Source organism: Pristis pectinata, chromosome 11 (assembly GCF_009764475.1).
Source record: "Pristis pectinata isolate sPriPec2 chromosome 11, sPriPec2.1.pri, whole genome shotgun sequence".
Taxonomy (NCBI): domain Eukaryota; kingdom Metazoa; phylum Chordata; class Chondrichthyes; order Rhinopristiformes; family Pristidae; genus Pristis; species Pristis pectinata.
In genome coordinates, this window is record NC_067415.1 from 13,699,867 (window position 1) to 13,714,467 (window position 14,601).

At 38.1% G+C, this 14,601-nt stretch overlaps 1 protein-coding gene across 6 annotated transcripts in view; it reads left to right on the forward strand.

Annotated features, from left to right (window-relative positions):
• Window positions 1-14,601, forward strand: part of herc2 (HECT and RLD domain containing E3 ubiquitin protein ligase 2) — a 164,915-nt gene that overhangs the window by 57,167 nt on the left and 93,147 nt on the right. For all 6 annotated transcript variants that reach the window (XM_052025739.1, XM_052025737.1, XM_052025738.1 and 3 more), the window contains exons 27-34: window positions 2,057-2,189; window positions 3,875-4,002; window positions 4,130-4,325; window positions 5,285-5,418; window positions 6,118-6,291; window positions 6,405-6,541; window positions 9,785-9,936; window positions 13,560-13,751. In XM_052025739.1, coding sequence (XP_051881699.1) covers window positions 2,057-2,189; window positions 3,875-4,002; window positions 4,130-4,325; window positions 5,285-5,418; window positions 6,118-6,291; window positions 6,405-6,541; window positions 9,785-9,936; window positions 13,560-13,751 — 1,246 coding nt within the window. The remainder of the gene's footprint in view (window positions 1-2,056; window positions 2,190-3,874; window positions 4,003-4,129; window positions 4,326-5,284; window positions 5,419-6,117; window positions 6,292-6,404; window positions 6,542-9,784; window positions 9,937-13,559; window positions 13,752-14,601) is intronic.

Genomic DNA, 14,601 nt, shown 5'->3' on the forward strand with positions numbered 1-14,601 from the left:
AACTGACTATGAACTGAATTTAATGTAGGTATAAATAATTGTTGCACCTGTCTTAAAAACCTGATTCCTGGCTTCTATAGTGCCATGGGTTCTTGTTCACCTGAAATTCTTGGGACAATATGATGAGCACCTCTGAATAGGCACAATTGAGAGAATCTTTCCAAGCCTACCTAGCATTGTGGGCATTTTTTTTTTAAGACAGTGACTGACTTTGAATACCTGGAATAGGACATGGTCATTTTGAGTCCAAATAGCTATGTTAAGTTTTGTGGTTTTCCAGTTGATTCTACCCAGATTGTGTTGGTATCTAAGCAGAAATTCTTGAGCATCATGAAAATAAAAGATGCTTATTAACTTAAGGACACTTTAATGCATTTGGGTAAGCTTAAGAATACCACATTAATTTCAGTGATGTAATTTGCACTAAGTTCTCTGTGCACCTTAAGCTTATGGAAGTTAATTTATGCTATTTTACATCTACTTGGCTTAATCTGGAAATGTAACAAAGACACTTAAGACTTAGACTAGAGACATCTTTTGTATTTATTCAGTTTGGTTTTTTTGGAGGTAATAAGGGAAGAAATTTGTGAGGCAAGATTTGGTATAAAAAGTTAAGCTGTATTAATTCGTATTTTTTTCATGTGTGGCACCTATGGTCAGCTTTGGAGATTTTGATCAGTACATTCAGTCTTTGTGTAAAATAAAATAATGAATATGCTTGACTTTCATACAGCAATGTCATTCTACTTAACATAGAATAATGCTCCTGTTACTTGGTCTTCAGCCCAGGATAGCACCTCCCTCTTGCAATTTTCTATTTTTTTTCTGAGCATGCTTATAGCTTTCACAGCTTTTTGATTAATAGGTTTTCTGGAGTCTATGCTGAGATCAGCCAACTCTGTAGACATCTGCATTAAACTTAGCCTCTTCTATTGAATATGATGCCATTACTGTAAATTTATCCGCTGAGATTATTATCCCATGATGACCTTGGTATCAAAACCGAGTTTCCCATGTTATCTTAATCGTAAAAATTCCTTACTTTCTTTTGCATAATGTCCATCTGTCTCTGTTTCGCATATTGAAATGTTCTTTCATACCAGGCTTTTATTTTAAGTGCTATTGTGGACTGGCTTCTATGCTTAAACAATCAGAAATTTCATCTCCCACTTTCAACATTATGCTGTCCTGCTCATCTGCTGTGCTTCTCGTTCCCCTTGAGATTTAAATCTTTTATTCATCATTCTTAAGAACTTCCATAAGTTAATATTACCAATTTCCTTCCTCAAGCTCCCTTTCCAGAATCTGCCACCATTGCATCTCATAATGCATTAAAGTGTCCTTCAGTTGGTAACCTATTTTTATTTTCATGATGTCAGGGAGCATCTGCCTGATTTCTGCCCAGATACCAACATAATCTGAGCAGAATCAACTGAAGTAGCACAAAACTTAAAACCGTCACATAGCTGTTTGGACACAAAATGTCCATGTTCTATTCCAGCTATTCAAAGTTAGTCACTGTCTACAAAAATAGTTATAATTTCCTTTTGTCTTGGTGTTGGCATTCCCACATACTTCTGCCCCAGGCTTCCACTCTCTGAAGGTTCACATTAAATTCTACCCCTTTATTCAAGTTTTTGTTCAGTATATCCAAATCTTTTCATTTTTGCCTTGTCATCTCTATACCCATACCAATGTTTTGGGAACTTTGTTTTAGTATCGAAGACTTAAATGAATGCATGGTGGTGGTGATGTTGCCATTGCACTTTTTATAACTGACCTTCGCAAGCCATAATGTGGTACCTTCAAAATGAGCATGTGGTAATTTGGGGGTGGGAAATTGGGTGGGAGTTGAGGAAGGATGTATCCAGTTTAAAATTGCAACTCAAATACATTTTTGCAAGTGAAACTTCCATTTTTAAAAAGATTTGATTAATGCAAGATCCAATTCTTAGTATGTTTTTTTGTGAAAATTGATACTGTGTTGTGTATATATTCTCCAAATCTTGAGTTTCTTTGTTAGAATATTTTTTGTTGTTTTGTATTCCATTTGCAGGATTTCTTGTGCCAAATAGAGCGCTCTTGTAAGCAGTGCCACCTGACAACGCCAATCACCTTCCCTCCTGAGCATCCTGTAGAAGATGTAGGGCGGTTACTCATGTGTTGTCTTCTAAAGCACCAAGATTTAGGTTGGACTCCTTACTATTCATAGGCTGACTTTAATAGTTATTTTTAATAACTTGCATATCACATTCTGAACTGTGAGTTCAGAAACCTTAAGATACAATTTTTGATCAAATCTAGTGGTCTAATTTTATTTAAGTATTACTTCTGTTTCAAGTACATACTGCTTTCAACACTTTAGTCACCTTTTAACTGGGCATTGTCTGCAAAAGAAACGAAAGAATATTATCAACAAGCATTTTTTAGTTTCCCACAGGTGTGCTAAATTGGATTCCAACTTTCCTTGAACTGGATGATGCAAAGTTTTTCCATTTTCCTTGAACTTGGTTTAATTTAGATTTGCTGAATGGAAACTGCACCTATTAGTTTTCTGCTGTGATGATTGCTAATGAAATGGTAATGAAAAATTGATGATGGGAAATGATGGATGCTGGAATCATGACTGCTTTGTGCTGTTAAGAAATTCTGAACAAGGTGCATCTAATGTCCACACAAATTTAGTGCTACCAATGTGAAAGCAAATACTTTTAATTCTCCACAATCAATACTATTGATCTTTTCCTTTGCCCCAAAAGGAAGATCATACAGCCTTTCAGAAAGTACAACATAAAAAAGGTTGTATTTCATATGATCCAAAATTGCAATTAAGTCCTTTGGTTGGAAACCACTTTCTTTCATGGAACAAAATTCCCCAAAGAGAAACTACTTTAGCCTTTGATTTAGTGTGAACAAATTGATGCATTTGTATTGTTTTGACTTTAGAAAGTGGGAGGATGCAGAATCATTTAAAAGGCTAAATCACAATCAGATACATGCTTTTGAATGAAAGGAAAGGGGAAGAGTAAATGAGGGTGCAGCTAAGAAAAAGACTGGACAGAGCCCTGTGACACATTATTTTCTTGGTCCATGCTCTGGCAAAGTCAGATAAAGATGGGATGGAGTGAGTTGCGGATGCAGAGATGAAGTGTAAATTGAATTAGTATGTAGTATACTGAATTTGAAATGGTTTATTGGTATTGGTTTATTATTGTCGCTTGTACCAAGGTACAGTGAAAAACTTGTCTTACAAACCAATCTTATAGGTCAATTCATTACACAGTGCAGTTACATCAAGTTAGTACAGAGTGCATTGATGTAGTACAGGTTAAAAAAAACAATAACAGTACAGAGTAAAGTGTCACAGCTACAGAGAAAGTGCAGTGCAATAAGGTGCAAGGTCACAACAAGGTAGATCGTGAGGTCATAGGTCATAGTCCAACTCATTGTATAAGGGAACTGTTCAGTAGTCTTATCACTGTGGGGTAGAAGCTATCCTTAAGTCTGGTGGTACGTGCCCTCAGGCTCCTGTATCTCCTACCCGATGGAAGAGGAGAGAAGAGAGAATGTCCCAGGTGGGTGGGGTCTTTGATTATGCTGGCTGCTTCACCAAGACAACGAGAGATCACAATTAAAGATCAGCAGAAGAAAGGATTGAATTATATTTTAAATAAAATAAGAAAGATGGAAAGGTACCATGATAACCAATACTAGATGATTCAACATCCTTCCTCCTTCCCACCTCCTTGAGTTGCTGACCTTGACCACAGTGATGTGGGTAGCACTGAATGGAAATATTAAAATCTCTCGAAGTATTTATTCATTACTTGACTTGAGTGTAACATGTACTCTTTTTTTTGTAAACTTGATTCAGGCCATGCAGCCTTGTCTGTTATCAATCAAAGTGCCCTAGGAGTGGATCAGGGAAAGCTGAAATCCTTACCCAAATCAGTGGGAGATGTTTGCCGGGTAGTATATCAGGCCAAGTGCTCCTTAATAAAGGTAAGTAATATAATTTTTATATGCTTGTATGCAACTTATCCACAATTAACTTTTACTTTCAAGATGCTATCTGGGTGGTATGTAACATATTGCATTCTTTTTGATTTTTCTTGCATTCAAATCTTAGACCCACCAAGAGCAAGGACGGTCATATAAAGAAGTGTGTGCACCGGTAATCGAACGACTAAGGTTTTTGTTCAATGAGCTGCGGCCTGCAGTCAGTAATGACCTTTCTATAATGTCAAAACTAAAACTGCTAAGTTCATCCCCTCGATGGCGTAAAATTACCCAGAAAATCATCCGTGAAAGGAGAAGGATGAGAGGTACGCAAGTTGTGAATTTATTCTTGGCTGTTTAAAGTATCCCCAAGAAAATGTTTTGGTGTAAGCCTGCATAATAGTACATTTGTGAATAGAAAATACAGGCTATAACATTTGAAATGAAATGCATTATTGGGAGGAAAAGGTCTTCCTGAATGTAAAATCAAGAAGTGAAAGCAATGATTTTATTTCTGTAAGACCTGTAAATTCCTCTGAGATTCAAACCTCTAACTTCTTAGTACAGTAAAACTGATTATCTGGCATGTTTGGGACTTCGGTGTTGCTGGACTGACAGACTTTCTGGATTATTTTCCATTGGTGCTTCAACACTCTTCTAATTCCACTTTGGGTGGAAAGGGAGTGGAGGAACTGGGGCCCCAGTCTGTTAGCCCGCGCGTGGGAACTGGAGCCCCAGTGAGTGTAAAGTCAGGGTGGCAAAGAATAGCCGGTCAGCCAGATACTGAACTATAGGATTTCTGAATATTCAGATTATCAGAGTTTTACTGTAATTTAAGAAAAAAATTGCTAATAATTGAAATTAAGGATTGAGCCTAGTGTGCCAAACTAAAAATTACCTGAATATTAATGCTTCATAGAAACATCAAACGAGTGCCTAAGTCTCGGATTTTTTTTTCTGGTCAAGAGTGACAATCACCTTACAATCTTCTCACTTAAAATCTAATTCAAGGTTTTTTTTGTAGTTTGCAAATCTGAATTGATGTAGGCTAATTTCTATTTCAGAGTAAACTCCAGCTAAACTCTGCAATTTTTAATGACTACATGCTAATAAACCAAGTTTAAAAAAAATTCTTATTTCATGTTACTGCTTTAGGCTTTGCTTTGTTTTTTTCCCAAGATCCTTGGTCCCCAATATGTGTGTGTGTGTGTGTGTGTAGAAATAATGTACTTGTGGCTTTCTCCTGGACGTGGTTTATAATACTCGCTGTGTGGTGACTTAACAGTTCCAAAAAAGTCCGAATCTGCTGATGTGGAAGAATCGAAGATTGAAAACAATGAGAGTGATGTAGAAGAATCCTGTGTTGTACCTCTTAATCCTGGAGGTATGGATAAAAAAACCATTCCTGTGAAGTCAAAGGTAAGAGAATAACAAAAATTAATATGAAGCACATTTTTCTTAAAGACCTAAATTAACATTATTGGACGTGGAAATTTCTTGATCTGTGAAGAATAAAAACAAATCATGATCATAGCATATCAGTGTTTCTGTATTTGTGACTTTTCATATTTTACATTATATTTGATTGACTTCTTTAAATATTTCAAATCCTTTGTGCATAAAAATTAAACTGGGCAAATCTTCCCTTGCAGCTTCTGCTGTGTACACATCTCTTCATAGTGTGCCTTTTCAATCATGCTTGCTTGCTGTTTCTTTTGTAATTGGTATACTATTGTCACATGTACCAAGATACAGTGAAAAGCTTTTGTTTGCATGCCATTCAAATAAATGATTCCATACACAAGTACGTTGAGGTAGTACAAAGGGAAAACAACACTATATTCTGCATTCTGTTTTACAGTTACAGAGGAAGCTTCCTCATACCCAGATAATGCCCACATTTTTTTCCTCATGCCTAGATAATGCCTTGATTTCCTCCTCTTCCACCCCCCCCCCCCCCCCTGCCCAGCCCAATATGCCCAGATAATTCCTAAATTTTATTGGAAACTAGTGCTGTTGCAATGACAAACCTGTGTGCTTTTGACACTCCTGCATTTTGAATTTCATTCTATTAAATCGCCAATTTTAATTTGTATTTTGTTCACTGATATAATGCAGGACAAATGGCAACCTCTCCTTTCATCCGTATCAAGTGTTCACAGATACAAATGGCTGAAACACAATGTTCAGGGTTCTTTTCCACAATCCGCATTGATGGCTAACATTGTTGACTTTGCTTTGAAAGAAGAGCCAATAGATGTGGAGAAAATGAGGAAATGTCTTCTAAAACAAGTAAGATGGAATTGCCATCTAACTGACAAGAATATTGTGAAAATTTCATTTACTGTTACAGCTTCTCAATCTGATTTGGTTTTTAACAATTGATATGTTACTTGCATTTACAGTTGGAGAGAGCTGAAGTTCGTTTGGAGGGAATAGACACGATGCTTAAACTGGTTTCAAAAAGTTTTTTGCTTCCGTCGGTGCAATATGGCATATTGTGTGGTTGGCAAAGACTCATCCCCGAGGGGATAAATATTGGGTAAAGCTACTAACTTTCTTTTAAAGGGTTACTTTTATATATGAAGGTATGTGAAAATACATGGATATTGAGAAACAGCATAGCAGTTTATGGCAGAAATGGTAGTTTATTATTATCTGTCATCTAATGGTGAAAAACCTTCTTACTATTTCCCAGTCTTTCCCGTGCATACTTTTGCATGGAAAAAAATATTGCATCTTGTATTGGAACTCTTTAAAAATTAATTCATTTTATGTATTGGTTTTAATAGACCACAGCCAGACAAATTCATTAGTCTGGCTGCAAAAATGCACTTATTCCATTTCCTTTTTAAGTTCTTGTGGTAACATTTCTACGATTGACGTTGGGGTGTTTGAGGAAGTGGGATGAGATTACCATTTTTTTTGAGATAGTAGTAGATAGAAGGACATGGTATTAGAGTGCTTAGGCAATTGTATGTAAGATAAGGCTTAAGATATCTTTTAGTCACACGTACATCAAACCACACAGTGAAATGCATCTTTTGCGCAGAGTGTTTTGGGGGCAGCCCACAAGTGTCGTCACGCTTCTGGCACCAATGTAGCATGCCCACAACTTCCTAACCCATACGTCTTTGAAATGTAGAAGGAAACCGGAGCTCCCGGAGGAAACCCATGCAGACATGGGGAGAACGTTCAAACTCCTTACAGACAGTGGCCGGAATTGAACCCAGGTCCCTGGTGCTGTAAAGCATTACGCTAATCTACCACTACACTACTGTGCCTGCCTGTAATATGATTAGGCGCAGTAAAAATTATGAGATGGAAATTGTGATAACCAGTGGAGTGAATAAATGGGAACCAATTGTATGGTTAGAAGATGCCACCCAAGAGGGTATTACACAAGATTGTGGTTTGTGGGATCAGTGGCAATGGTCTAGAACCTGAATAGTGCTGGTAAAGGCACATTAAACAGTTAGTATACCATGTGGGAGAGAGGTGTTGTGGCAGTGACCAGGGTTGGTGGGGTGTGGGTTGCCAGATGGACGCAGTGGGAGAAATGCAAATATATTACTGGAAGGGACCTATCTGAGGGGGTTCCCAATGCTGGACTCCATGGCTTAGAGTTGTGAAGGTCTGCTTCTGCATGGTTATGGTTGTATGCACAAGGATGCAAATCCAGGAGATAGTGTTAAGGTGTGCGTTGCATCATTGTGCATGTTCAGGCTTCTCTGGCTGTTGTATTTAGATGGAAACAAAGGTTTGCTGGATTCGTTCCTTGGATATTTGAATTATTCTTTGAGGAAAAATTGAATATATAATGTTCATAAGGAGAGTTGATGTCACTGGGCATACGAGTCTGATATTTAGGACTTAAATGAAATATAACTTCACTGAAAGGGTTATGAATCTTTTTGGTTATCTTTCCAAAAAGCTGTGGATCTTTGGGCATTTTGCTTTTCCAAATAATGAGGGGATCAAAAAAAATATGGAGCTCGGGAAGAAGATCTGCTGTGACTTGATGACAGGCCAGATCTGTCATTAAGTCCTGTGGTCTATCCTGCTCTCATTTCCTATGAGTTTGTTGGTATGAGTCTGATCAATTCAATAATTCCTGCTGTTCTCGCGATATGTATTTCTAATGGATACTATTTCCTGCTGTAATTGGTTTATTATTGTCATATGTACTGAGATAGTGAAAACCTTTTGCCTGCAAGCTCTCCAGACAGATCATTCCATACATAAGTTCATTGAAGTAGTAGAAAAGGAAAAAAAAAACAGAATATGGTGTTAAATTTACAGAGAGAGTGCAGGTAGACAAATAAAGTGCAAGGGCCATGACAAGGTAGACTGAGAGATCAAGAGTTCATCTTTAGCATATAAGAGGTCAGTTTTAGTCTGATAGCAGGGTAGAAGCTGTCTGTGAGCCTGGTGATGTGCTCTCAAGCTTTTGTATCTTCTGCCCAATGGGAGGAGAGAGAAGACAATGACCAGAGTGGGAGGGTTCCTCAATCATGTTGGCTGCTTTCCTGAGGCAGTAGGAAGTTTAGACAGAGTCAGTGGGAGGGAGGCTGGTTTGCATGATGAACTGAGCTGTGTTCACGACTCTCTGCAATTTCTAGTGGTTTTGGGCAGAGCAGTTGCTATTACCAAACTGGTGTATCTGGATAGGATGTTTTCTATGGTGCTTTGTTAAAAATCGGTGAGAGTCCATTGGGGACATGACAGATTTAGTATGCTATCAGGCTGTAAAGTCATGACCTCAGAACCAGTGTTTGAAATGTATAGCAAGGGTTGGATAAAGGGGAAGCCATTGAGAGTAGTCTCCTTTATAGGACAAAGAAGGAAGTTTTGCAGTGGAATTGTCATTCTCAATGTAAGTGGCAAAGTAGTAGGCCATGGTGGAGGAGGCTGGGGAGAAAAGTTTTTAATGTATACTTTTGGTAATGGAGTAAAGTGTACTTGCACATAAGTGAATTCATGTCTGAGTTTTCTTGTGTATGAATAATAATAGATTTGCATTATTACACATAACATTCAGAATCTCTTTGTGATGAACTAATTGCTTCCTCCTGCTGGAAGCTATAATTATTGGATCTGTGTTTCATCCAGTGGCATACATTTCCTGTAAGTCATTACAGTAAACCTTCATTAATCAGACATGCTGGGAACTTTGGTGCCAGATTGGCATATTTTCTGGACTATCGCATATTATTCTAATGAATGCTCCAACATGCTTTTAATTCACTTTTTTGTTAAGATATTGCACAGTAGTGTAATAATTTTTCCAGTGAATCCATTATGTTCAAAGGGAGCATGGGAATGGGCACCCAGAGTATTAATAGAAGCGTGGGAATTGGCACCCAATGTGTTAATGGAAGCATGGGAATTGGTACCCAGTATATTAATGGGAGCACGGAAATTGGGGCACCCGTGTGTTAATGGGATCGCAGGGACCTGGTGAGCCAGGTGCTGAACCATCAGGATGTTTGAACAATCGACAACAGATTATCGGCATTTTACTGTAATTAGTACCCAAGCAGGTTATCCAAATTGAAGTTTTCTATCGTTTTTCACCTCTGAATATTTAATATTTTGTTTAGAATTTATCTGATAGCATAATTTATCAATTGTTTCATGATGCAAATCATAAGTTTTGAAACTAAATGTATTACTTATATCTAGGTTGTGTATTAAATTACTTTATAATATAATTTAAGTTAACACTAAATGTTTGTGTTTTGATCACATTGTGACAATATTTTGAAATAAAAATTCTCTTTAGTGAACCTGTTTCAGACTGCTTGAAAGATGTGGATCGCATTCCGCCATTCAACCGTATGCTGCTTGAGGTTACTTTCGGCAAACTTTATGCCTGGGCTATTCAGAACATTCGTACCATGTTGCTGGATGCACAACGAAGATTTGATGATCTAGGTATTCAAAATTAGTGTAAAGAACTTGTGTTTCTTTCAGTAGTAAGGGCTATTTATCGCCCATTTAGTAAAAGTTATGTGTTTATATCAGAATTTAATTGAAATTTCTTGGAGGATTTGAACATTGAAATTCCTTAACAAGGAAATCTCAGACACTTTTGGAATTGTACACATTGGGATATTCATATACTTGCTGTACTTAAATGAAGTAACTTGATTGCTTGAAGCTTTGAAGTTCCATAATGATTCAAAATGCATTTGAATGTCGGTCTTTTTTTTAATCAGAGTGCCTTGAAAATTAGACGGGTAGCCACGTTCTAGAACAAATAGATGTGTATGTTTATACATTCATAAATTTATTGCAGACTGTAGGGAGAAATATGACCATACATAAGCATCTGGCAATCTCTTGGTATCTTATCAGTATAGCACATGCATGCTACTAAGCAAGTGTATGTACCCATCATAAAAATAAAAAAACACAAGGCCTTGAAGACTGGCATAGTTGCTGATCTCTAAAACTCAAGGGAGAGAAACGTAAGTCACAAATTCATATGTTCATTTCCCATGTCTGGAAAGAAGAGACATCACCAAGGGATTTCAAAAATTGTGATCATTTCCAAGAAGGGAAACAAATCTGATTTATTACAACTACTGACAGGTTTCCTCCTCCCTGCCACAGGGAAAGTCTTTGCTGGCGTCGTATGTCATAATGGCAGTGCTTTGACTCTGCCAACTCTCGGAGCAATCCCATTCTCCCACTTGTTTCCCTATAACTCTATGCGTACTCCTTAATGCCCCCTGATTCTCCTAATACCTCACACAGAGGTAATTTATAGAAGTCAATTAACTTATCAGCCAGCGCATCTTTTTGTTGTAGGAGGAAACTAGAACATCTAGGGAAAATCCACATGATGAAATAATTGGAGAAAGATCATAATCCCTGTCCTTGCAAAATCCATTGGTAGGATAAGGGAAACAATATCAGTGTCCTCTCCCCAGCCAACCTCTTCAGTTGGCTCCTATGGGCAGGTCACATTGTTTGCATTCAACACCAGACACCAAACCAAATAATTGCAGTGCATTTTGTAGATGGCACAGACTGCAGTGCATATGTGCTGGAGGCATATTGAGTGGATGTTATGTGGAGTACCAGTCAAGCTGGCTGCTTTGTCATGGATGGTGTTGAGTTTCTTTAGTGTTGTTGGAGCTGCACATTTCTAAGCGATGAGTATTCCATCATGCTCCTGATTTGTGCCTTGTAGATCATAGAAAGGCTTTGATGGTGTTGGGAGGTGTGTCACTGGATATCCAGCCTTTGACCTGCCACAGTGTATGCAGTTGGTCCAGTTGAGTTTCTGGTCAGTAGTGACCCTTGGGGTTTTGGTGGTGGGGTCTTAATATTTATAATGCCATTGCATGTCAAGGGGAGAGGGCTAGACTTGCTCTTGCAGGTGTTGGTCACTGCCTGGCATTTTTGTGGCATGAATATATCTTGTCACTTTTCAGCCAGCAGCTGAATGTGGTTTACATCTTGCTGCATGCATGTAAGGACAGGTCCATTTGCTGAGGCGTTGCAAATAGAATTGAACGTAGTGCAATCATGAGTGAAAGCACCTACTTCAATGACCTCCCTTTTGTCATGAAGCATCTGAAGATAGTTGGGTCTTGGACACTTCCTTGAGGAGCTTCTGTGGTGATGTCCTAGGGCCAGGGTGATTAACCTCCACTGATTGCAATCTTTGTTCAAGATGTGATCCCAACTGTTGGAGTGTTTTCCCCCTGATGCCCATTGCATCGGAGCACCTTGATGCCACATGCTGTCAAATGCGACTTTGTCAAGGGCAATTACTGTTCTTTGGTCCATGATGAGGTCTGGAGCTAAGTTGACAACATTCTAGCTGTGATGCTGAAGAACCTGCTGCACCTCAAGCCAAACAGTTCCAGTATAGCTACAGCAATGGAATCTACCCAACATTGATCACAATGAGGTCTGAAGCAGATTTGACCTGGCAAAATCCAAACTGACATCAATAAGCAGGTTATTAGTGAGTAAGTGCCCCATGATGACATTGTTAACAATATCCATCCCTTTACTGTTGCTTAAGATTAGACTAAGGGGTAATTAGCCAGACTGGACTTATTCTGCTTTTTGGGAACAAGACATACCTGGGCAGTTTTCTCCTTTGCTGGGTAGATGCTATTGCTGTAGCTGTACTGGGACTGCTTGGCTTGACGTATAGCAGGTTGTTCTGTGCTACAGCTGGGATATTGTCTGGTCCCATGGCCTTAGCTGTATCCAGTGCAGTTAACTATTTCTTAAGACCACATGGGATAAATCAAATTGACTGAAGACTGGATTCTGTGATGGTGGAGGAGCCAAAAAGGGAGGAAGCCAAGATGGATTAATTGTTCGGCACTTCTGGCTGAATGTGGTTGCGAATGCTTTTGCTTTTTGCTATTTGAGTGCCATCATACAGAATGAAGATGTTCTTGGAGCCACCGCTTTCCATCAGCTGTTTAATTGTCTACCACCATTCATGACTAGACTGTGGTAGGACTGCAGAGATTAGAACTGATGTTGGTTGTGAGATCCCTTAGCTCCGCTGCATGTGTTTTTTTTTGTTTATGTATGTAGCCTTCTATAATAGCTTCAACAATTTGGGAGCTTGCTTTTAGGTGTGCTTGGTGCTTCTCCCATTGTGGCCTTAGCACTTAGTTGAAGTGTTGAACTCCTGGCTTGATCATAATAACAGAGTGAGGAATATATTGGTCTATAAGGTTATAGATTGTGGTGGTGCTGCTGATGGTTGATAGTACCTCTTTACTTCAGCAATGTTTATTAGTCTTGTATTTTGTAATGGAGATCTAACAGCATTCAAAAAAATTAGGGATTACCAGTGCAGTGTACTCTCCACGTCTGTGGCATATTAGTGTCTATGTGGTCTCTCAAAAAATTGCTGAATTGTTTTGTATGATTTTTTTTTAACCTGAAACTTCCCCTTCCCCCATAGCACCAGTCACTGACTTGTCATCACCAATATGTTGTACAGCTAAAAGTAATTACACCAGGCACAGAAGATAAAACTGTATCCATGCTGCCAGGTGTTTTCCTGTTGTGTGCTATTACTGATAAGTTAGTAAAATATATCTGCTGGAATGATAGGTTGTGAAGTAACCAGCAATAATGATTTGATCAGTTTTAAATATTTAGCAAAACAGCAGCATTCATTGTTTGAATTACATTTTACCAATTTCTATTTTGATACTTCTCTCTAATTCCCATTGGAAAATATTCTGTTTCTCAATACAAGCACAGAATTTACAGAGTCATCAGCAAAGCAGTTTAACAAAACTACAACAGCCACAAAAAAAGACTAATTTGTTATAATGAGCAATTGCAAATTCTGTTTGTCAACATAAAGTAAATATTACACCGTTTCGGCATTCTGGAGCACCTACAATTGCAATATGATGGTAGTCCGTCTTTTGCACCGAGTATTTCACAACTTTTAATTATTTTTGATAGGGACTCTGTCATTTGACTAATTCAAATGAAAAGAGTTTTAGATGCAAGGTAATTGTAAGATCAAAATATTACTAATTAAAACATTATATTTTTAGGAATGCAGTCTCTCTCTCTGCAAGCTGTTACAAATGAGAATCCTTCAGGACCAAGCCTTGGTACCGTTCCCCAAGCTCGCTTCTTGCTCATCATGATTAATATGCTAACGCTTCAGCACGGAGCCAACAGTCTTGGTCTTCTGTTGAACTCTGGTTTGCTCGCATTGACTCAAACAATTCTACGTCTGATAGGTCAGTAAAATGTAAATGCTCTGGTATGATTCTGTTATCCAAGAAGTTTCATTCTCTTTCATTGATCTCACTAAGTTGGTCTTCTGTCAATTTCTTTACCTATTATAAAGGAAGATTGTTGACATGTATGTGACCTTGTTACTTAGTGGCATGGAAATTAAGAACTACATCCTTAAGCACAGTTGTAAGAAGACAATTAAAGTAGTTTTATGTTTGAAGGTATATTGGTTTTCTGCTAATAAAAGCAGATGTTGCAGCAATCTTTCATGAATAGCTTCTGGGAAGCCAGTCTCAAGAGTTTTGTATTTCAATTAATCTAGTGATCATTTCTGAATCCTCCTTTTCCCCATGCAACTCTTGTTATTCCATTGTGTATAACCTGTCTTGTTTTTTCTCACAAACAAGAGTTCACCTTTGTTCCTGCTTTCTTATAAGTATTTATAATCTATCAGAGCACATTTACCTTGAAGCAAATTTCTCTTTTAGTCCCAGCTTTCACCTTGGAGCCAATTCAAGCTCAAAGAAAAACAATCTATCTCTTTCCTTTCCTCTGCCTCCTTAATTGTCAGTTAGCTGATAACTGATAGATGCCTCAAGAACACCAAAAAAAACATCTGAATGGTAGGATTAACTTACAGACATGGAAAAGAATGAAACCAAGGAGAGGATCCTCTGGTCCTGTTGCAGGATGGTCTTAGATGGGCAAGTAAACATTTAGTAAGAGAAGTACTGGTTGTTTTGTAGCTAGTGGTGGGACTGGTACCTTGTAATGAAACATGGAAGAATGTGATTTGTTGGATACTGTGGCAAAGTCTAGGGGGAAAATGAAGGATGGTCTGAGATGATGACT